The sequence below is a fragment of the Ostrea edulis genome, chromosome 10 (assembly GCF_947568905.1).
Source record: "Ostrea edulis chromosome 10, xbOstEdul1.1, whole genome shotgun sequence".
Lineage (NCBI taxonomy): Eukaryota > Metazoa > Mollusca > Bivalvia > Ostreida > Ostreidae > Ostrea > Ostrea edulis.
The window spans coordinates 559,651-583,237 of NC_079173.1; the positions used below are offsets into that span (position 1 = coordinate 559,651).

At 39.1% G+C, this 23,587-nt stretch overlaps 1 protein-coding gene across 1 annotated transcript; it reads left to right on the forward strand.

Moving 5' to 3' along the window:
- Positions 1–1,530: 1,530 nt before the first annotated feature.
- On the forward strand, positions 1,531–23,362 carry LOC130050838 (alpha-1,3-mannosyl-glycoprotein 4-beta-N-acetylglucosaminyltransferase C-like). Its single transcript, XM_056151623.1, has 5 exons — positions 1,531–1,592; positions 5,386–5,464; positions 7,118–7,203; positions 10,781–10,859; positions 19,091–23,362. The coding sequence occupies exons 1-5, from the start codon at positions 1,590–1,592 to the stop codon at positions 20,281–20,283; spliced, it is 1,440 nt and encodes a 479-aa protein (XP_056007598.1). The 5' UTR covers positions 1,531–1,589; the 3' UTR covers positions 20,284–23,362.
- The last annotated feature ends 225 nt before the right edge of the window (positions 23,363–23,587 follow it).

The window sequence follows — 23,587 nt, forward strand, 5'->3', positions numbered from 1 at the left end:
TATTTGAAATAAATTAATAAGGTATATTGAAAAACCTTGCCGGAATGGAACGAGCTCGACAAAAATACTACTCTAAAAGTAATGGACTAGGCTCGTTGAACTGGCATTATTTCCTAAAATGCTTGAAGTATTTTCATTCGGTCCAGTTTCCGCACATCTGTGAAGCCAGGGCTATTACAATATATAAAAAGATTTGAAATAAATTAATGAGGTATATTGAAAAACCTGGCCGGATTAGACCGATCCCGACAAAAATACTACTCTAAAACTGATGGAATAGACTCGTTGAACTGGTGCTATCTCCTAACATACTTTCAGTATTTTCTTTCGGTAATGTTTTCACACATCTGTGAAACCAGAGCTGTTAGAATATATAAAAATATTTGCAATAAATTAATGAGATAAATTGAAAAATCTGGCAGGAATGGACGGAGCTCGATAAAAATACTACTCTAAAACTGATGGAATAGACTCATTGACCTGGCACTATCTCCTAAAATACTTGGAGTTTTGTCATTCGATAAAGTTTCCGCACATCTGTGAAACCAGGGCTATTAGAATATATAAAAAATATTGGAAATGAATTAATGAGGTATATTGAAAAACCTGGCCGGAATGCACCGATCTCGACAAAAATACTACTCTAAAAGTGATGGAATAGACTCGTTGAACTGGTGCTATCTCCTAACATACTTTCAGTATTTTCCTTCGGTAATGTTTTCACACATCTGTGAAACCAGAGCTGTTAGAATATATAAAAATATTTGTAATAAATTAATGAGATAAATTGAAAAATCTGGCAGGAATGGACGGAGCTCGATAAAAATACTACTCTAAAACTGATGGAATGGACTCATTGACCTGGCACTATCTCCTAAAATACTTGGAGTTTTGTCATTCGATAAAGTTTCCGCACATCTGTGAAACCAGGGCTATTAGAATATATAAAAAATATTGGAAATGAATTAATGAGGTATATTGAAAAACCTGGCCGGAATGCACCGATCTCGACAAAAATACTACTCTAAAAGTGATGGACTAGACTCGTTCAACTGGCAGTATCTCCTACAATACTTTGAGTATTTTCATTCGGTAAAGTGTCCGCACATCTGTAAAACCAGGGATATTACAAAATATAAAAATATTGGAAATAAATTAATGAGATATATTGAAAAACCTGGCCGGAATGGACCGATCTCGACAAAAAATACTACCCTAAAAATTATAGAATAGACTCGTTGAACTGGCACTATCTCCTAAAATGCTTGGAGTATTTTCATTTGGTCAAGTTTCCGCACATCTGTGAAACCAGGGCTATTACAATATATTATGACCTCAATAGTAATGATTTGTTAGTGAATGTCGGCAGGACAATCTCAATCTGGTCTTTGAGGAGTCCTGTCTGGTCACTGAGGAGTCCTATCTGGTCACTGAGGGGTCCTGTCTGTTCTCTGAGAGTCTTTTATACATTGTAGTGGCTCAGTATACACATGAAGGTTTCATAATATATTTTTGATTTTACAGATGACGTTGTTTCTTTTCGAGCACGAGACATTTCCCACAGACAGTACGGATGGAATCGTAACATAATGGTACTCTGTCTCTGTCTCTCTCTCTATCTCTCTCTCTCTGCTTTATGTCTGTCTGTCTATCTATCTGTCTCTCTCTCTTTCGTTTCCCTCTTGTATAAAAGTTTAATGAATGAGTGTAGAATTCTGATACACGTGTGTATTTTTAAAGTAAACAATATCAATCAAGGAGAGGCCGTTGTATCTGGCCTAAGAATAAGAATGTTACTTTCTCTCCTGAACGCGGCAGGTAAAATGTATATGATTAATCATGTGATCGGTCTGGGTTATAAATTAAGCTCATCCTGAGAAATCCCCATAATTCATGGATATGTTTAAGAATATATTAAAGTCCTCAAAATTCCTCGTATTGCATATGAATATTTTCCGTGACCTATATAGGCTTCAAGATCAAGGTATATTTTTTATAAGTCTTAAGGACTCGTGTTACAATTATTTATATGCAGGAGCTGAAGGTTCCAGTGAGCCTTTCTGATCGCCTTTTGTCCGTCGTCTGTCTGTCCGTCTGTCGGTAAACGTATTAAATTTTCGACTTCTTTTCCAGAACCACTGGGCCAATTATAACCAAACTTGGCCAAAAGCATCCTTGGGTGAAGGTCTTTCAAGTTTGTACACATGAAGGGCAATACTCCCTTCAAAGGGGAGATTATCACAAAATGCAAAAATAGGGTGGAGTCATTTAAAAATCTTCTCAAGCACCACTAGACCAGAAGAGCTGAAATTTACATGAAAGCTTTCTGACATAGTGCAGATTCAGGTTTGTTAAAATTATATTCCCCGAGGGTAGGATGGGGCCACAATAGGGGATCAAAGTTTTACATACGAATATATAGGAAAAATCTTTAAAAAATCTTCTTCTCAAGAACCACTGAGCCAGAAAAGCTGAGATTAACATGAAAGCTTCCTGACATAGTGCAGATTCAAATCTGTTAAACTCATGACCCCTAAGGCTAGGATTGGCCCACAATAGGGGATAAAAATTTTTTTACATAATTAATAAATAGAAGAAAAAAATATTTAAGATATTTCTCCTTAAGAACCATTAGGCTAAAGAAGTTTACAGTTGCACAAGAGCTTCCTGACATAGTTTACAGTTGCACAAGAGCTTCCTGACATAGTGCAGATTCAAGTTTGTAAAAATCATGGTCCCCAGGGGTAAGGTGGTGCCAAAGTAGGGGGTCAAAATTTTCCATACAAATTTATAGGGAAATCATTAAAAATCTTCCTCTGAAAAATCACTGGGCTAGATAAGTTAATGTTCACATAAAAGCTTCATGACATAGTGCAGATTCAAATTTGTAAAAATCATGGTTCCAGGGAGTAGGATGGGACCACAATAGGGATAAAAGTTTTACATGTGAATATATAGGAAAAATCTTTAGATAAGAGCCAAGGTGACTCAGGTGAGCGATGTGGCCCATGGGCCTTTTGGTTTTTTATGTAATGCTTTCTGTTCATCAGTCCCTGCCTCACATCAAGGCGATGAAGTGATAAAGAGAGATTGGAATCTGACAGTGTGAGATCAGGGTGTGTGTGTGTAGAATCTGTCAATCTGATATCAAGGGGGACGGTGTAGAATTTGTCAGTATGAGATCGGGGGGGGGGTGTAGAATCTGTCAATGTGAGATCAGGGGGTGGGTGTAGAGTCTGTCAGTGTGAGATCAGGGGGGTGGTGTAGAATCTGTCAATGTGAGATCAGGGGTGTGTGTGTAGAATCTGTCAGTGTGAGATCAGGGGGGTGGTGTAGAATCTGTCAGTGTGAGATCAGGGGGGGGGGGGGTGTAGAATCTGTCAGTGTGAGATCAGAGGGGGGTGTAGAATCTGTCAATGTGAGATCAGGGGGGGTGTAGAATATGTCAGTGTGAGATCAAGGGGGTGGGGGTGTAGAATCTGTCAGTGTGAAATCGGGGGGGGGGGGTGTAGAATCTGTCAGTGTGAGATCAGGGGGGTGTAGAATCTGTCAGTGTGAGATCAGGGTGTGTGTGTGTGTGTAGAATCTGTCAATGTGAGATCAGGGGGGGGGTGTAGAATCTGTCAGTGTGATATCAGGGGGGTGGGGGTGTAGAATCTGTCAATGTGAGATCAGGGGTGTGTAAAATCTGTCAGTGTGAGATCAGGGGGGGTGTGTGTGTAGAGTCTGTCAGTGTGAGATCGGGGGGGGGTGTAGAATTTGTCAGTGTGAGATCAGGGGGGGGGGTGTAAAATCTGTCAGTGTGAAATCAGGATGGGGGAGGGGGTGGGGTTGGGGCGATGTTCTCTGAGGCTGTAGTACATTCTGTTCAGAAACACTCCTCGTCTCATCAACATGCAACACTTACTATACACGTGCAAATTGTGTGTGTGTGAAAGTTCTGCATAATTGACTTCATCGAATACATTTCATGCATTCCCGGATCCTCTTTATATGTAACAGTGAAAACTCGTAGCACAGGTTCATAATACGATATGAACTCGTAGCACAGGTTCATAATTATGCAAATTAGGTAGGTCAATCATTCATGCACCACATAAATAAAACAACATGTCATTCTTTGAAATTGTTAACATTGACGGTAAAAAAAGACTCGGGAAATATTAAATCTGGTAACACATTTCATAAATTTCATATGCCATAAGCACTCGTTCATGGACTTGAAATCTGCCTGACTCAAGGTTGTTAGAACCATGGCTCCCGGGGGTAGGGTGTGGTCACAATAAGGAATCAAAGATTTACATTGGGGGTAGGGTGTGGTCATAATAAGGAATCAAAGATTTACATTGGGGGTAGGGTGTGGTCATAATAAGGAATCAAAGATTTACATCGGAATATGGAAAATCTTCTTTTCAAGAACCACTGAGCTAGAAGCGTTAATCCCCCCCCCGGGGGATCTTTAAATATGAGCTAAGATGACTGAGGTGAGTGATGTGGGCCTCTTGTTGTAATTGACAGAAATCACAACACGGCGGCTAAGCGACATTTCTTGCTGTAGTCTTCAATTGGACATTATATATATCGACGACGTTTTATCTATCAACAATGATAACTTTCATTCATAATGTCGATTCGAAATATCCATGTGAACTCGAAATAAAGACACCGCAGAGTCGTCCACTTCTGCTTCATACTTAGATATCTTATTGAAAGTAGACATTAATGGCAAACTGACAACTCGAACTTTATGACAAACGGAATGATTTCAGCTTTTCCATCGTCAACGTCCCATATATATATAGCAATATTCCATTATCACCTGCATATGGTGTTTATATCTCTCAGCTGATTCGATACGCAAGAGCTTGTTCTGCGGACGATCAGTTTTTAAATCGAGGCAATCTGCTTACAAACAAGTTGATGGTACAGAGGTTTCAACAGTCTCATTTAAAGTCAGCATTTCGTAATCTAGTTTGCCAATACAACCTATTATCGTGTCAAATGCCGTCTGACTTTTTTCATACCGATTGTTAGGCCGTTCTTGGTATACTGATTTTGACTACGGATTATTCCGTTTACCTGATCAAGACATAGGGATCATGGCGGGTGTGACCTGTCGACAGGGAATGCTTACTCCTCCTAGACACCTGATCCCACCTCTGCTGTGTCCAGGGGTCCGTGTTTGTCCCACTCTCTATTTTGTATTACTTATAGGAGTTATGAGATTGATCACTGTTCGTTATCTTCACCTTTATAGGAGTTATGAGATTGATCACTGTTCGTTATCTTCACCTTTATAGGAGTTATGAGATTGATCACTGTTCGCTATCTTCACCTTTCATATCTGTTATTCCAGATTCTGATTGATTGATTTATAATTGACAGGAATCACAGCACGACGGTTTATCTCAGTTATCCGGAACCAGGGAAGAGGTGGTGGTCCAGAAACCTAACAAAACATTATGTAAGTTCACGTGACTACTCTGTTATCTCTCTCTCTCTCTCTCTCTCTCTCTCTCTCTCTCTCTCTCTCTCTCTCTCTCTCTCTCTCTCTCTCTCTCTCTCTGTGTGTGTGTGTGTGTGTCTCTGTGTCTGTCTCTCTCATTTTCTCTCTCTCTCTCTCTCTCTCTCTCTCTCTCTCTCTCTCTCTCTCTCGCTCTCGCTCGCTCGCTTCCTCTCTCTCTCTCTCTCTCTCTCTCTCTCTCTCTCTCTCTCTCTCTCTCTCTCTCTCTCTCAGGTGAAGATGTGCTTTAAACACAAAGTTATCATCTTCCTGCTGAATTTCACCAGTGCACATACTAAATCAATTCAGATAACATAGGAACAGAAAACACCGATTTCTACAATAAATTCATTCTATTTATGCAGAAGGGTCGTCATTTGGCAAGTTTAGTCACATATTATTTAGTCACTTCAACGTGAAATATAGCACCACGATACATCATTATGATGGCGTTGTATTGTAGTATAGCTCAGTAGACTGCTCATCGTAAATTCGGGACGAGCAGGGTTTTTTTAGGTTACTTTTTTATATTAAAACTGCATTTTCATCTTAAAAAAGGTAAATTTGAAACTTTTCAATTTCAAAATATCATTTACATATCCTTCACTTTCCATTGTGTGTTGTTTTATATCTACATAAGTCGGTATATGGCAGAAATATTGTTGCTTCCGCTTTTGAAAAAAAAGAAACTTAAACAAATTAAAAGGGCGGATCCAAAGAGGTGGGGTTTCCAGCTCCCCGCCTCTCTTTTACAAAAAAAAATTACAACGAGAGAACAACAAAACAATTCATGAAAATATTACTGTATGAAGTGTACATAATCTAGAATATAACCTATTGTTCCATTGCCAAAAGGGAATTTCCGGGGGAAATTCGGCCATTACATGCAGGTTTTAATGTAGCTGCAGAACTGTAGCTCTCTGAAAAAATATTTTGACATAACAGAGAGCTACAGAGCCACCCCTTATAAAAACCTTCGATTTACGGCGCACAAAAAGTTGCGCATGGTTGAGGCCTTATATCGTTGTATTCTTGAGTTGCTGTCTCATAAATTTAATATCAAAAAATTCTTAACATATTTTCCTACTATACTTGTGTCTAAACATACCTTCACATATTCATTAAAGCTCCATACGACCTGAAAACTCCCAGCTTCAAATGATTTCTTTTGTTGACGTAGCCATGTTAGGTAGTACATTTGTAAAGCGCTTTAGAGAATTAATGTTGGTAGGACGCTATATGAATCTTTTAATTACAATTACAATCATTTGTATAATTATTGTGCATCACGTAACCTTATTGATAACCAGGATTTATGGAATTTGTCTTAATCTCATCACTACCGGTATTTGTATAATTATTGTACATCACATTATTGATAACCAGTATTTATGGAATGTGTCTTAATCTCATCACTACCGGTATTTGTAGAATTTATTCTTCAGCACTTTAGTGCGGTTTTCCTTCAGATTTAAGACTTAGAGATGTACACATTCCGTACACACTGCGCGTGTGAATATACTGAAACATAGATTCACGATGTTTGTTTGTATAAAGATGCGATGCACTCGTGTGTAGTTATTCTACATTTGCTTTTGCTTTTTTTCTCTCCAGATTTTTCATCAGTGGAGACGGAAGACTCCAGAGGGAGTCCATACTATGGGCAGAGACGGATATCATACCAAGACTTCCTTAACCAGGTAATGGAGGGCCGATTAGATTCACATAGATTCAGAAAATGTGTGGCCGCTTAGGTTCAGAATAATATAAGGTCGCACATGTTTAGAAAGTGTAAGGTCGCTTAGGTTCAAACAGATTAAGAAAATTGAAGGTTGCTTAGATTCACAAAAATTCAAAAAATTGAAGGTTGCTTAGATTGAAACTAAGTCCGATAACATAGTGTTGATTAAGCCATTTTTAGCTATTTTACATAACGTGTGTCCAAGGGCGCTAAGTTGAAGTCTTTGTATTTTTGTAAAATTTACTATCGGTTATACCAATCTGTATCACTGGGAAGATAAAACGTGATCGATAATAATCTTATTATACACCCATCCATGTTTTGATTTTAGCTCACCTGAGCTGAAAGCTCTAGTGAGCTTTTCTGATCGCCTGTTGTCCGTCGTCTGTACGTCTTACTGTAAACTTTTTACATCTTCAGAACCACAGGTCCAATTTCAACCAAACTTGGTCAAAAACATCCTTGGGTAAAGGGTTTTCAAGTTTATTCAAATGAAGGGCTATGTCCCTTTCAAAGGGGAGATAATCATAAAAATGCAAAAATAGGGTGGAATCATTTAAAAATCTTCTTCTCAAGAATCGCTGAGCCAGAAAAGCTGAAATTTACATGAAAGCTTCCTGACATAGTGCAGATTCAAGTTTGTAAAAATCATGGCCCCCGGGGGTATAATGGGGCCGTAATAAGGGATCAAAGTTTTGCATACAAATGTATAGGGAAAATCATTAAAAATCTTTTTCTGAAAAACCACTTGACCAGAAAAGTTTACTTTCACATGAACGCTTCCTGACATAGTCCAGATTCAATTTTGAAAAAAATCATGATCCCAGGGAGCAGGTTGGGGGCCACAATAGGGATCAAAGCTCTACATGCGAATATATAGGAAACTTTTTAAATATGAGCCGAGGTGACTCAGGTGAGCGATGTGGCCCATGGGCCTCTGGTTTGATACAGCGGATTTCACGGAGTGTGATCTGGTTTTCCGGATCACCACACTGTGGTTTTCTGATTCCGTATCAGTATCATCTGAGACTGATGACGTCACAATGCATGGACGCAACGTTTTTTTGTGGAAAATATTCACTGCGTCAGAAACAAAACTGCGTACACATAGCATAATTTCACTACATATGTCTGTGTTTTTTATGATTTGGATTATATTTAGTATCTTAATATATATACGGTGTAACCATTGGACCAAGCGAAGCATGAAATGGTCATTGGCGTGTTCCAAGTAATAATCATAATTCTGTTAATTACGGCAAATTATAATTCATTTAAAAATATGTATTCTCCTTGCGCTAAACGCCCAGTATCAACGGGGGATATGCAAGGTGAAGATAACGAACAGTGACCAATCTCATAACTCCTACAAGCAATACAAAATAGATAGTTAGGCAAACACGGACCCCTGGACACACCAGAAGTGGGATCAGGTGCCTAGGAGGAGTAAGCATCCCCTGTTGACCGGTCACGCCCGCCGTGAGCCCCATATCCTCATCAGGTAAACGGAGTTATCCGCAGTCAAATCAGTGTGCCAAGAACAGCTTAACAATCGGTATGAAACAGTCAGACAACAGTTGACCCAATGCGAGGTTGTATTGACGAACTAGATCGTTATAACGACCATAGAATTTGCGAAATGCTGACTTCAATCGAGACTGTTGAAATCCCTGTACCATCAACTTGTTTGTCAGTAGCTTACCTCGATTTAAAAACTGCGAATCTAGCACCAGCCGACGTAAACCGTGCATTGTGACGTCACATGTAGCCTCGACCTTTTTCTTCGTCTTTCAATTATAAACAACAACAATACATCCCATTTGCAATTCAAAAGAAATAAATAAAATTAACCCACAAATTCTAAATGGTAAAACGGTAAGCGAAAATATATCGTATATTTTCATTACAGAAACTCATGAACTTGTTCTTCTATTTAGTTGCATTACTGTTTTTTTTAATATAATGATTGGTTAAAAACTGTAACAATGATAATCATATCGTTCATTTTTAGGTCACCTGAGCTGAAAGCTCAAGTGAGCTTTTCTGATCGCTTTTTGTCCATCGTCTGTCTGTCCGTCTGTCCGTCTGTCTGTCTGTCCATCTGTCTGTTAAACTTTTCACATTTTCGACTTCTTCTCCAGAACCACTGGGCCAATTTCAACCAAACATGGCCAAAAGCATCCTTTTGTGAAGGGCTTTCAAGTTTGTTCAAATGAAGGGCCATGTTCCTTTCAAAGGGGAGATAATCACAAAAATGCAAAAATAGGGTGGGGTCATTTAAAAATCTTCTTCTCAAGAACCACTGGGCCAGAAGAGCTGGAATTTACCTGAAAGCTTCCTGACATATTACAGGCTCAAGTTTGTTCAAATCATAGCCCCCGGTGGTAGGATGGGGCCACAAGGAGGGGGGGAATCAAAGTTTTACTTACAAATATATAGGGAAAAACTTTAAAAATCTTCTTCTCAAGAACCACTGAGTCAGAAAAGCTGATTTTTACATGAAAACTTTCTTACATAGTGCAGATTCAAGTCTGTTCAAATCATGGCCCCCGGGGGTTGGATGGGGCCACAATAGGGGATCAAAGTTTTACATACAAATATTTAGGAAACATCTTTAAAAATCTTCTTCTCAAGAACCACTGAGTCAGAAAACCTGATTTTTACATGAAAACTTTCTGACATAATGCAGATTCAGGTTTGTTCAAATCATGGGCTCTGGGGGTTGGATGGGGCCACAATAGGGGATCAAAGTTTTACATACAAATATATAGGAAAAATCTTCTTCTCAAGAACCACTGAGCCAGAAAAGCTGATTTTTCATGAAAACTTTCTGACATAGTTCAGATTCAAGTTTGTTCAAATCATGGCCCCCGGGGGTAGGATGGGACCACAAGGGGGATCAAAGTTTTACATACAAATATATAGTTAAAATATTTTTCTCAATAACCACTGAGTCAGAAAAGCTGATATTTACAAGAAAACTTTCTGACATAGTGCAGATTCAAGTTTGTTCAATCATGGTTCCCGGGGGGTAGGGTGGGGCCACAAGTGGGGGGGGTCAAAGTTTTACATACAAATATAGGAAAAAGCTTTAAAAATCTTCTTCTCAAGAACCATTGGGCCAAAGAAGTTGACATTTACATGAAAGCTTTCTGACATAGTGTAGATTCAAGTTTGCAAAGGGTAGTTTGGTCCATAATATGGACCAAGATTTTACATGCAAATATATATGGAAAGTCTTCAGATATGGGCCAAGGTGACTCAGGTGAGCGATGTGGCCCATGGGCCTCTTGTTAACAAACTGAGTGTTTGAATTACAAATTACACGTCAACCGCTAACACACCTGCATGTATAAAGTCCTTATCTATATTTGAGATACCTATTCTTTGTACTATACTTTTATGTTATGTGGAAAAGTTGCGTGGGCGTCACACTTCCTTTATCAAGAACTATAACTCACGTGATATGAAGAACGTGATACAATAAACTCAATCTTTCTGGGACTAATCAGTGTTAACATTTTGTTTCTTTTCAGCCATCAGTAGATCTGACAAAACTTCGGTCGAACTGGAGAGCAGACGCCCGTATCATTCAAAACGCCAGCAACAAGAAACGTAAGAATTACATACACATAAACAATCGCGAGAATCCAGAGAATTACATACGTAAACAATCCCGAGAATTACATACACATAAAAATTCCGAGAATCCCGAGAATTACATACACATAAACAATCGCGAGAATCCCGAGAATTACATACATATAAACAATCCCGAGAATCCCGAGAATTACATACACATAAACAATCGCGAGAATCCCGAGAATTACATACATATAAACAATCCCGAGAATCCCGAGAATTACATACACATAAACAATCGCGAGAATCCCGAGAATTACATACATATAAACAATCCATAGAATCCCGAGAATTACATACACATAAACAATCCCGAGAATTACATACACATAAACAATCCCGAAAATTCCGAGAATTACATACACATAAACAATCGCGAGAATCCCGAGAATTACATACACATAAACAATCCCGAGAATTACATAAACAATCACGAGAATCCCGAGAATTACATACACATAAACAATCCCGAGAATTACATACACATAAACAATCGCGAGAATTACATACACATAAACAATCCCGAGAATTACATACACATAAACAATCGCGAGAATCCTGAGAATTACATACACATAAACAATCCCGAGAATTACAGATGTACAGTGTTACCAGAGAATTACATACAGATGTACAGTGTTACCAGAGAATTACATACACATGTACAGTGTTACCAGAGAATTACATACACATGTACAGTGTTACCAGAGAATCACATACACATGTACAGTGTTACCAGAGAATTACATACACATGTACAGTGTCACCAGAGAATCCCGAGAATTACATATACAATAAAGTAATTTTGATAAAACGGTTTTCCCGTGGGCAGAACAGCAAAATTAATAAATCCTTTCGTTTTACAAAAGTTTTTATAAACACTCTAGTTGTAAATCCTTAAGCTTAAACGGCAAATTCAATTTACAAATGTATTACAAATTTCTTCGGTTTTCGTTATTTTGGAGGTGTGTTGAATCAACCAATCAAATTAAATAACGATAGTTTGGTAAGCCTCGTTCTGACGTTACAAACGTTATCGCGTGTCTTTACCAGACTCTCTGCTCGTCGGAAATTTACGGAGAAAGCAGAGCGTCTGGTTGCACGGGACTAGAGAATTACATGCACATGTACAGTATTACCCGAGAATCCCGAGAATTATATACAGATGTACAGTATTACCCGCGAATCACATAGACATGTACAGTGTTACCCAAAAAATCATGAGAATTACATACACATGTACAGTGTTACCCAAAAATCATGAGAATTACATACACATGTACAGTGTTACCCGAGAATCCCGAGAATCACATACACATGTACAGTGTTACCCGAAAATCCCGAGAATCACATACACATGTACAGTGTTACCCGATAATCCCGAAAATTACATACACATGTACAGTGTTACCCGAGAATCACATATACTGATTAACAATCGTAAATGTCTTTTCAACCTGTATTTTTCAAATTTGCAGAAAGCACAAAACCTTAATGTTCTAAAATTAAGTATTGTATGCTCAACCCTATCTAATCCGGAAAAACTTACACGGTATATTTTATTATCACCTTGGAATTCATTGCCAGAGAAGTTAACGGGTCCGTTTATGTATAGATGAGTGTGTTGATATGTGTAACATTGTAGTCACTCTACAGGTGTGTAGTATGTGTGTGTGTGTAACATTGTAGTCACTCTACAGGTGTGTAGTATGTGTGTGTGTGTGTGTGTGTGTAACATTGTAGTCACTTTACAGGTGTGTAGTATGTGTGTGTGTGTAACATTGTAGTCACTCTACAGGTGTGTAGTATATGTGTGTGTAACATTGTAGTCACTCTACAGGTGTGTAGTATGTGTGTGTGTGTGTAACATTGTAGTCACTTTACAGGTGTGTAATATGTGTGTGTGTGTGTGTAACATTGTAGTCACTCTACAGGTGTGTAGTATATGTGTGTGTGTGTGTAACATTGCAGTCACTCTACATGTGTGTAGTATGTGTGTGTGTGTAACATTGTAGTCACTCTACAGGTGTGTAGTATGTGTGTGTGTGTGTAACATTGTAGTCACTCTACAGGTGTGTAGTATATGTGTGTGTGTGTAACATTGTAGTCACTCTACAGGTGTGTAGTATATGTGTGTGTAACATTGTAGTCACTTCACAGGTGTGTATATGTGTGTGTGTGTGTAACATTGTAGTCACTCTACAGGTGTGTAGTATGTGTGTGTGTGTGTGTAACATTGTAGTCACTTTACAGGTGTGTAATATGTGTGTGTGTGTGTGTAACATTGTAGTCACTCTACAAGTGTGTAGCATATGTGTGTGTAACATTGTAGTCACTCTACAGGTGTGTAGTATGTGTGTGTGTGTGTAACATTGTAGTCACTTTACAGGTGTGTAATATGTGTGAGTGTGTGTAACATTGTAGTCACTCTACAGGTGTGTAGTATGTGTGTGTAACATTGTAGTCACTCTACAGTTGTGTAGTATGTGTGTGTGTGTAACATTGTAGTCACTCTACAGGTGTGTAGTATGTGTGTGTGTGTGTATGTAACATTGTAGTCACTCTACAGGTGTGTAGTATATATGTGTGTGTGTAACATTGTAGTCACTCTACAGGTGTGTAGTATGTGTGTGTGTGTGTAACATTGTAGTCACTCTACAGGTGTGTAGTATATATGTGTGTGTGTAACATTGTAGTCACTCTACAGGTGTGTAGTATGTGTGTGTGTGTGTGTGTAACAACGTAGTCACTCTACAGGTGTGTAATATGTGTGTGTGTGTAACATTGTAGTCACTCTACAGGTGTGTAACATGTGTGTGTGTAACATTGTAGTCACTTTACAGGTGTGTAATATGTGTGTGTGTGTAACATTGTAGTCACTCTACAGGTGTGTAGTATGTGTGTGTGTGTAACATTGTAGTCACTCTACAGGTGTGTAGTATGTGTATGTGTAACATTGTAGTCACTCTACAGGTGTGTAGTATGTGTGTGTGTGTAACATTGTAGTCACTCTACAGGTGTGTAATATGTGTGTGTGTGTGTAACATTGTAGTCACTCTACAGGTGTGTGTGTGTGTGTGTGTAACATTGCAGTCACTCTACAGGTGTGTAGTATGTGTGTCTGTGTGTGTAACATTGTAGTCACTCTACAGGTGTGTAGTATGTGTGTGTGTAACAATGTAGTCACTCTACAGGTGTGTAGTATGTGTGTGTGTGTGTGTGTAACATTGTAGTCACTCTACAGGTGTGTAGTATGTGTGTGTGTGTGTGTAACATTGCAGTCACTCTACAGGTGTGTAGTATGTGTGTGTGTGTGTGTAACATTGTAGTCACTCTACAGGTGTGTAGTATGTGTGTGTGTAACAATGTAGTCACTCTACAGGTGTGTAGTATGTGTGTGTGTGTGTAACATTGCAGTCACTCTACAGGTGTGTAGTATGTGTGTGTGTGTGTGTGTAACATTGTAGTCACTCTACAGGTGTGTAATATGTGTGTGTGTGTAACATTGTAGTCACTTTACAGGTGTGTAGTATGTGTGTGTGTGTGTGTGTGACATTGTAGTCACTTTACAGGTGTGTAGTATGTGTGTGTGTGTGTAACATTGTAGTCACTCTACAGGTGTGTAGTATGTGTGTGTGTGTAACATTGTAGTCACTCTACAGGTGTGTAGTATGTGTGTGTGTGTGTGTGTAACAACGTAGTCACTCTACAGATGTGTAATATGTGTGTGTGTGTAACATTGTAGTCACTCTACAGGTGTGTAACATGTGTGTGTGTAACATTGTAGTCACTTTACAGGTGTGTAATATGTGTGTGTGTGTGTAACATTGTAGTCACTCTACAGGTGTGTAGTATGTGTATGTGTGTAACATTGTAGTCACTCTACAGGTGTGTAGTATGTGTATGTGTAACATTGTAGTCACTCTACAGGTGTGTAGTATGTGTGTGTGTGTAACATTGTAGTCACTCTACAGGTTTGTAATATGTGTGTGTGTGTGTAACATTGTAGTCACTATACAGGTGTGTGTGTGTGTGTGTGTAACATTGCAGTCACTCTACAGGTGTGTAGTATGTTTGTCTGTGTGTGTAACATTGTATTCACTCTACAGGTGTGTAGTATGTGTGTGTGTAACAATGTAGTCACTCTACAGGTGTGTAGTATGTGTGTGTGTGTGTGTGTAACATTGTAGTCACTCTACAGGTGTGTAGTATGTGTGTGTGTGTGTGTGTAACATTGCAGTCACTCTACAGGTGTGTAGTATGTGTGTGTGTGTGTGTAACATTGTAGTCACTCTACAGGTGTGTAGTATGTGTGTGTGTAACAATGTAGTCACTCTACAGGTGTGTAATATGTGTGTGTGTGTGTAACATTGTAGTCCCTCTACAGGTGTGTAGTATGTGTGTGTGTAACATTGCAGTCACTCTACAGGTGTGTAGTATGTGTGTGTGTGTGTGTGTGTAACATTGTAGTCACTCTACAGGTGTGTAATATGTGTGTGTATGTAACATTGTAGTCACTTTACAGGTGTGTAGTATGTGTGTGTGTGTGTGTAACATTGTAGTCACTCTACAGGTGTGTAACATGTGTGTGTGTAACATTGTAGTCACTTTACAGGTGTGTAATATGTGTGTGTGTGTAACATTGTAGTCACTCTACAGTTGTGTAGTATGTGTGTGTGTGTAACATTGTAGTCACTCTACAGGTGTGTAGTATGTGTGTGTGTATGTGTAACATTGTAGTCACTCTACAGGTGTGTAGTATGTGTGTGTGTGTAACATTGTAGTCACTCTACAGGTGTGTAATATGTGTGTGTGTGTGTAACATTGTAGTCACTCTACAGGTGTGTGTGTGTGTGTGTGTGTGTAACATTGCAGTCACTCTACAGGTGTGTAGTATGTGTGTCTGTGTGTGTAACATTGTAGTCACTCTACAGGTGTGTAGTATGTGTGTGTGTAACAATGTATTCACTCTACAGGTGTGTAGTATGTGTGTGTGTGTGTGTGTAACATTGTAGTCACTCTACAGGTGTGTAGTATGTGTGTGTGTGTGTGTAACATTGCAGTCACTCTACAGGTGTGTAGTATGTGTGTGTGTGTGTGTAACATTGTAGTCACTCTACAGGTGTGTAGTATGTTTGTGTGTAACAATGTAGTCACTCTACAGGTGTGTAGTATGTGTGTGTGTGTGTAACATTGTAGTCACTCTACAGGTGTGTAGTATGTGTGTGTGTAACATTGCAGTCACTCTACAGGTGTGTAGTATGTGTGTGTGTGTGTGTGTGTAACATTGTAGTCACTCTACAGGTGTGTAATATGTGTGTGTGTGTAACATTGTAGTCACTTTACAGGTGTGTAGTATGTGTGTGTGTGTGTGTAACATTGTAGTCACTCTACAGGTGTGTAGTATGTGTGTGTGTGTAACATTGTAGTCACTCTACAGGTGTGTAGTATGTGTGTGTGTAACAATGTAGTCACTCTACAGGTGTGTAGTATGTGTGTGTAACATTGTAGTCACTCTACAGGTGTGTAGTATGTGTGTGTGTAACATTGCAGTCACTCTACAGGTGTGTAGTATGTGTGTGTGTGTGTGTGTAACATTGTAGTCACTCTACAGGTGTGTAATATGTGTGTGTGTGTAACATTGTAGTCACTTTACAGGTGTGTAGTATGTGTGTGTGTGTGTAACATTGTAGTCACTCTACAGGTGTGTAGTATGTGTGTGTGTGTAACATTGTAGTCACTCTACAGGTGTGTAGTATGTGTGTGTGTGTGTGTGTAACATTGTAGTCACTCTACAGGTGTGTAGTATGTGTGTGTGTGTGTAACATTGTAGTCACTCTACAGGTGTGTAGTATGTGTGTGTGTGTAACATTGTAGTCACTCTACAGGTGTGTAGTATGTGTGTTTGTGTAACATTGTAGTCACTCTACAGGTGTGTAGTATGTGTGTGTGTGTGTGTAACATTGCAGTCACTCTACAGGTGTGTAGTATGTGTGTGTGTGTGTGTGTGTAACATTGTAGTCACTCTACAGGTGTGTAATATGTGTGTGTGTGTGTAACATTGTAGTCACTCTACAGGTGTGTAGTGTGTGTATGTGTAACATTGTAGTCACTCTACAGTTGTGTAGTATGTGTGTGTGTAACATTGTAGTCACTCTACAGGTGTGTAGTATGTGTGTGTGTGTGTAACATTGTAGTCACTCTACAGGTGTGTAGTATGTGTGTGTAACATTGTAGTCACTCTACAGGTGTGTAGTATGTGTGCGTAACATTGTAGTCACTCTACAGGTGTGTAGTATGTGTGTGTGTAACATTGTAGTCACTCTACAGGTGTGTAGCATGTGTGTGTGTGTGTGTGTGTAACATTGTAGTCACTCTACAGTTGTGTAGTATGTGTGTGTAACAATGTAGTCACTCTACAGGTGTGTAGTATGTGTGTGTGTGTGTAACATTGCAGTCACTCTACAGGTGTGTAGTATGTGTGTGTGTGTGTAACATTGTAGTCACTCTACAGGTGTGTAATATGTGTGTGTGTGTAACATTGTAGTCACTTTACAGGTGTGTAGTATGTGTGTGTGTGTGTAACATTGTAGTCACTCTACAGGTGTGTAGTATGTGTGTGTGTGTAACATTGTAGTCACTCTACAGGTGTGTAGTATGTGTGTGTGTGTGTGTGTGTGTAACATTGTAGTCACTCTACAGTTGTGTAGTATGTGTGTGTAACATTGTAGTCACTCTACAGGTGTGTAGTATGTGTGTGTGTGTGTAACATTGTAGTCACTCTACAGGTGTGTAGTATGTGTGTGTGTGTAACATTGTAGTCACTCTACAGGTGTGTAGTATGTGTATGTGTAACATTGTTGTCACTTTACAGGTGTGTAGTATGTGTGTTGAATTGATATTTCACACACAGTTTTGTTATATAAATAGTAGAATCCCTTTTCATTTTGGGTTAAAAAGGTTAAAGGCCAAGTTCACTATAGGACTTGGTAGAGAAAGCTTGTAGACACTCTAGAAGCCCCATTGTTCGCTCGATTGAATTGATACTTCATATTTAGCTTTAGTGTCCAACGCGGCAGAATCCTAGTGATTTTGGGTTCAACATTTGAAAAGGTCAGGTCACCACAGGACTTTATCAGAAAGGTCAGGTCACCACAGGACTTTATCGGAAAGGTCAGGTCACCACAGGACTTTATCGGAAAGGTTAGGTCACCACAGGACTTTATCGAAAAGTTTGTGGACGCTCTAGAATCCACATTTCTTTGCTTGATTGATTTTATACTGCACTTGTAGATTTCTTGTCATGAGTGAAAAAACGCTATTGATTTTGGGGGCCAAAGATCAAAGCTCAAGGTCACTACGAGACTTTAAATCAATGATTTGTAGGCACTCATTGTGAGGGGATATGTTACGGAGCTCTTGTTACAGATAAAATGTGAAGTGTGTATTGTCCATTATATCTGATGACGCTGTGTTACCAGGGTATTATTATATCTGATGACGCTGTTTTACAGGGTATTATTATATCTGATGACGTTGTGTTGCCAGGGTATTATATCTGATGATGCTGTGTTACCAGGGTAATATTATATCTGATGACGTTGTGTTACCAGGGTATTATTATATCTGATGACGTTGTGTTGCCAGGGTATTATATCTGATGACGCTGTGTTTCCAGGGTATTATTATATCTGATGACGTTGTGTTGCCAGGGTAATATTATCTCTGATGACGCTGTGTTACCAGGGTATTATTATATCTGATGACGTTGTGTTGCCAGGGTATTATATCTGATGACGCTGTGTTACCAGGGTATTATTATATCTGATGACGCTGTTTTACAGGGTATTATTATATCTGATGACGTTGTGTTGCCAGGGTATTATATCTGATGATGCTGTGTTACCAGGGTAATATTATATCTGATGACGTTGTGTTACCAGGGTATTATTATATCTGATGACGTTGTGTTGCCAGGGTATTATATCTGATGACGCTGTGTTTCCAGGGTATTATTATATCTGATGACGTTGTGTTGCCAGGGTAATATTATATCTGATGACGCTGTGTTACCAGGGTATTATTATATCTGATGACGTTGTGTTGCCAGGGTATTATATCTGATGACGTTGTGTTTCCAGGGTATTATTATATCTGATGACGTTGTTTTACAGGCTATTATTATATTTGATGACGTTTTTCAGGCTATTTAACGATTGGCATACCGACAGTGAAGCGAGAGAAGGATGAGTATATTTTGAGTACCGTCCAGTCCATCGTGAACTGCACGCGGAAGGAGGAACAACAGGAGATCTACATTGTTGTCTTCCTTGCCGATTTTGACGAGGACTGGAAGGCCAACATCAGTAAACATCTGCGACAGCAGTTTGGCGATATCATTTCCACGGGAACGCTGCACGTGATCCAAGCATGGGATTCATTTTATCCGCCATTGGATAATTTAAAACATACATTTATCGACCCAGAGACGAAAAAGAAATGGCGGGCTAAACAAAATGTCGACTACGCGTTTTTGTTTATGTATAGTCAGGTTCTTGCCACGTACTATATACAAATGGAGGATGATATATATACCGTACCGGGTTATTTTAAAGTTATAAAAGACTACGTCAAGAAGTTCAAGGAGCGCTGGGTGTGTTTAGAATTCTCCGAATTAGGATTCATTGGAAAATTATACCACTCCGAGGACATCGACAAACTGGCCAAAATGGTCTTGTTGTTTTACGCACAGCAACCGTGTGACGTCACGTATTTGAATTTCAATGTTCAGATGTTGCAGTTTAAGCGACACATTCGTCGGCCGACGATATTTGAACATGTCGGCTATCATTCGTCACTTCCGGGGAAAATACAACCCCTTAAGGATCGTTTCTTTGAGGAACATCAAAAATCGATAAAGGGTGACAACCCACCCGCGAAATTGTACACCAGTTTGCCATTTGAGGGATATTTCAACCCTGACAAAGCCTACCGTAGAGAGGAAGGGATTTTCTGGAGTTCTAAAAATGGCCGAGCAAACGATTGGTTCTCCGTGGTATTCGATGAACCTCAGTTGTTAAGCAAAATAGTTATCCATACCGGAATAAAATCTCACCCTGGTGATAAAATACATTTTGCAAAACTGGAGGCAAGTCTTGCGTCGACGCCCAGGGGCCCCGGCAAACCCGAGTGTAGCCGGAATAAACTGCTAGGGTATTTTGAAGATGGCGACATAGAACTGAATGAAGTTCGGTCTATCACAGGAGAAGAAAAAATTCGCTGTTTGAATATCATCATCACCAACAAACAGGAAACTTGGGTGATAGTTAGGGAGATAGCGGTGTTTACTGTACACCACGAAATCAAGCAGACAACAAAAAATCTGGGTGATAGTTAGGGAGATAGCGGTGTTTACTGCACAACACGAAATCAGAAAGACGTCTTAAGCATTGCAGAATGTGTTATCCTGAGCACAAAACAAAAGGATGAGTCAATGTGAAATTCTCTGTAACGAATGTCACATGTGAACGTGCCGTTCTAAAATCAAATTGAATGTTTGTATGTGTGTAGGTCATGAGAGTTATTTATCGTGTGTAGGTCACGAGTTATCGTGTGTAGGTAACGAGAGTTGGTTATCGTGTGTAGGTCACGAGAGTTAGTTATCGTGTGTAGGTCACGAGAGTTAGTTATCATGTGTAGGTCACGAGAGTTAGTTATCATGTGTAGGTTACCAGAGTTAGTTATCGTGTGTAGGTCACGAGAGTTAGTTATCATGTGTAGATTACCAGAGTTAGTTATCATGTGTAGGTCACGAGAGTTAGTTATCGTGTGTAGGTCACGAGAGTTAGTTATCGTGTGTAGGTCACGAGAGTTAGTTATCGTGTGTAGGTCACGAGAGTTAGTTATCGTGTGTAGGTCACGAGAGTTAGTTATCGTGTGTAGGTCACGAGAGTTAGTTATCGTGTGTAGGTCACGAGAGTTAGTTATCATGTGTAGGTCACGAGAGTTAGTTATCGTGTGTAGGTCACGAGAGTTAGTTATCATGTGTAGGTCACGAGAGTTAGTTATCGTGTGTAGGTCACGAGAGTTAGTTATCGTGTGTAGGTCACGAGAGTTAGTTATCATGTGTAGGTCACGAGAGTTAGTTATCATGTGTAGGTCACGAGAGTTAGTTATCATGTGTAGATCACGAGAGTTAGTTATCGTGTGTAAGTCACGAGAGTTAGTTATCGTATGTAGGTTACGAGAGTTAGTTATCATGTGTAGGTCACGAGAGTTAGTTATCGTGTGTAGGTCACGAGAGTTAGTTATCGTGTGTAGGTCACGAGAGTTAGTTATCGTGTGTAGGTCATGAGAGTTAGTTATCGTGTGTAGGTCACGAGAGTTAGTTATCGTGTGTAGGTCACGAGAGTTAGTTATCGTGTGTAGGTCACGAGAGTTAGTTATCGTGTGTAGGTCACGAGAGTTAGTTATCGTGTGTAGGTTACGAGAGTTAGTTATCATGTGTAGGTCACGAGAGTTAGTTATCGTGTGTAGGTCACGAGAGTTAGTTATCGTGTGTAGGTCACGAGAGTTAGTTATCGTGTGTAGGTCACGAGAGTTAGTTATCGTGTGTAGATCACGAGGGTTAGTTATCGTGTGTAGATCACGAGAGTTAGTTATCGTGTGTAGGTCACGAGAGTTAGTTATCGTGTGTAGGTCACGAGAGTTAGTTATCGTGTGTAGGTCACGAGAGTTAGTTATCGTGTGTAGATCACGAGGGTTAGTTATCGTGTGTAGGTCACGAGAGTTAGTTATCGTGTGTAGGTCACGAGAGTTAGTTATCGTGTGTAGGTCACGAGAGTTAGTTATCGTGTGTAGGTCACGAGAGTTAGTTATCATGTGTAAGTCACGAGAGTTAGTTATCGTGTGTAGGTCACGAGAGTTAGTTATCGTGTGTAGGTCACGAGAGTTAGTTATCGTGTGTAGGTCACGAGAGTTAGTTATCATGTGTAAGTCACGAGAGTTAGTTATCGTGTGTAGGTCACGAGAGTTAGTTATCGTGTGTAGGTCACGAGAGTTAGTTATCGTGTGTAGGTCACGAGAGTTAGTTATCATGTGTAGGTTACGAGAGTTAGTTATCATGTGTAGGTCACGAGAGTTAGTTACCTTGTTTGTTGATAGTTATGTAAAAGCAATATTTCTAGCTTCACGAATTTTATGAGAAATTTGTCTACGAGTGAAGAGTGTGATGTTCAGGTGTGAGATATTTGTTAATTCTTTACTGTAGTTTATATTGGTGAATATTTTTTTTACGTCTGTACTGTTGTTCATATTTGTGAGAGTTTTTATTGGTGAGTGTTTTTATTGGTGAGAGGAGTGTTTGTATTGGTGAGTGTATTTTTAAGATGTACAATATGCGCCATTTATAAACTTTATTTTCTACAATGATTTTTTAAAGAAACTGTTTGAACTCATTTGTTCTTGTAGAAATGGATAGCATTAATTTTTCCTTACTTTTTATCTTTCATTTTAGTGTATTATTATCATTTTGAAAAAGTACAAAAATTGTCCATGTCGTCCAAATGTTTTGTGAACCAAAGGTTATATGAACAAGGTCAAGTTTTTTCAATTATTTTTGAAATGCCTGAATTTTTAGATGCTAATACAAAAATATTATATTTCCTACAAACAATGGTTGCTGAACACCGGAAGTTGTGTGATGGCTCTGACGTCATGTTGATTGGGCAGGATTTCAGAGCTGAGATAGAAGCTATTTTTAATCTTCTACAATTTGTTTTGTTCTCGTGCACTTTTTTATATAAAAATGTTACAGATTTAAACATGCGCACGGTTTTTGTTACGAAATATCCCTTTCAGATTGAAACAAACCGGGAGATATAGATTCAGTGTTTTTCCTGTACAAAGTCAATCTCTCACCAGAGGGCGTATTACTCTACGCGACAATCTCTCACCAGAGGGCGTATTACGCTACGCGACAACACCTCTGTCAACGTCTGAATGTCAAGATTCTTGGCAAAACTTATTTCTACCTATTGCATTATAAAGTATGATTTTACAAGTTTTAGTGTTAAGCTTAAAATCTTACAGTAAGTTCACAAAAACAACGAATTTCATGATTATTCTAGTATTATTGGATGAATGAATATTTATATAAAACCTTTTAATTCGCTCAGGTGTCTCATATTTACCAGCTTCTGCGTTTATAAAATTCAGACATGTGTTTGATTTGCTTAGATATTATCATTACAGTTTGATATGCTAAGTTAGTTTTAGTACGTTTTGATATGATTTTTAGACGTTGACAGAGGTATTAGTGGAGCATAGCGGGAACGATAACTCTGGGTAGAGATTGGTACAAAGTGTGTTTGTATATTGTAATGCTGTGTTATAGTAACCGGTGTTGTAGCATAGACTTTCACCTCGGTAAAACGGGCCCGGGATAGATTCCCCCCATAGGTGGAAAAAGTGCCCCAGCATATAAATTCCCCCTATGTACAAAGTCAGTATAGAGTTTCTCCATGGCGGAAAAACCGCCCTGGTAAGAATTTTCCCTCTTCCTGTTTCCGGATTTCATTTGTCATAGTTTACTGAAATAGATATCCGCTCATCATTGATATTACGATATTCATGAAATAAACGATTTTTTGTTGTTGAGATGCTGAAGTTGGGTTTACACACTGAAAACTTTAAATTGCATA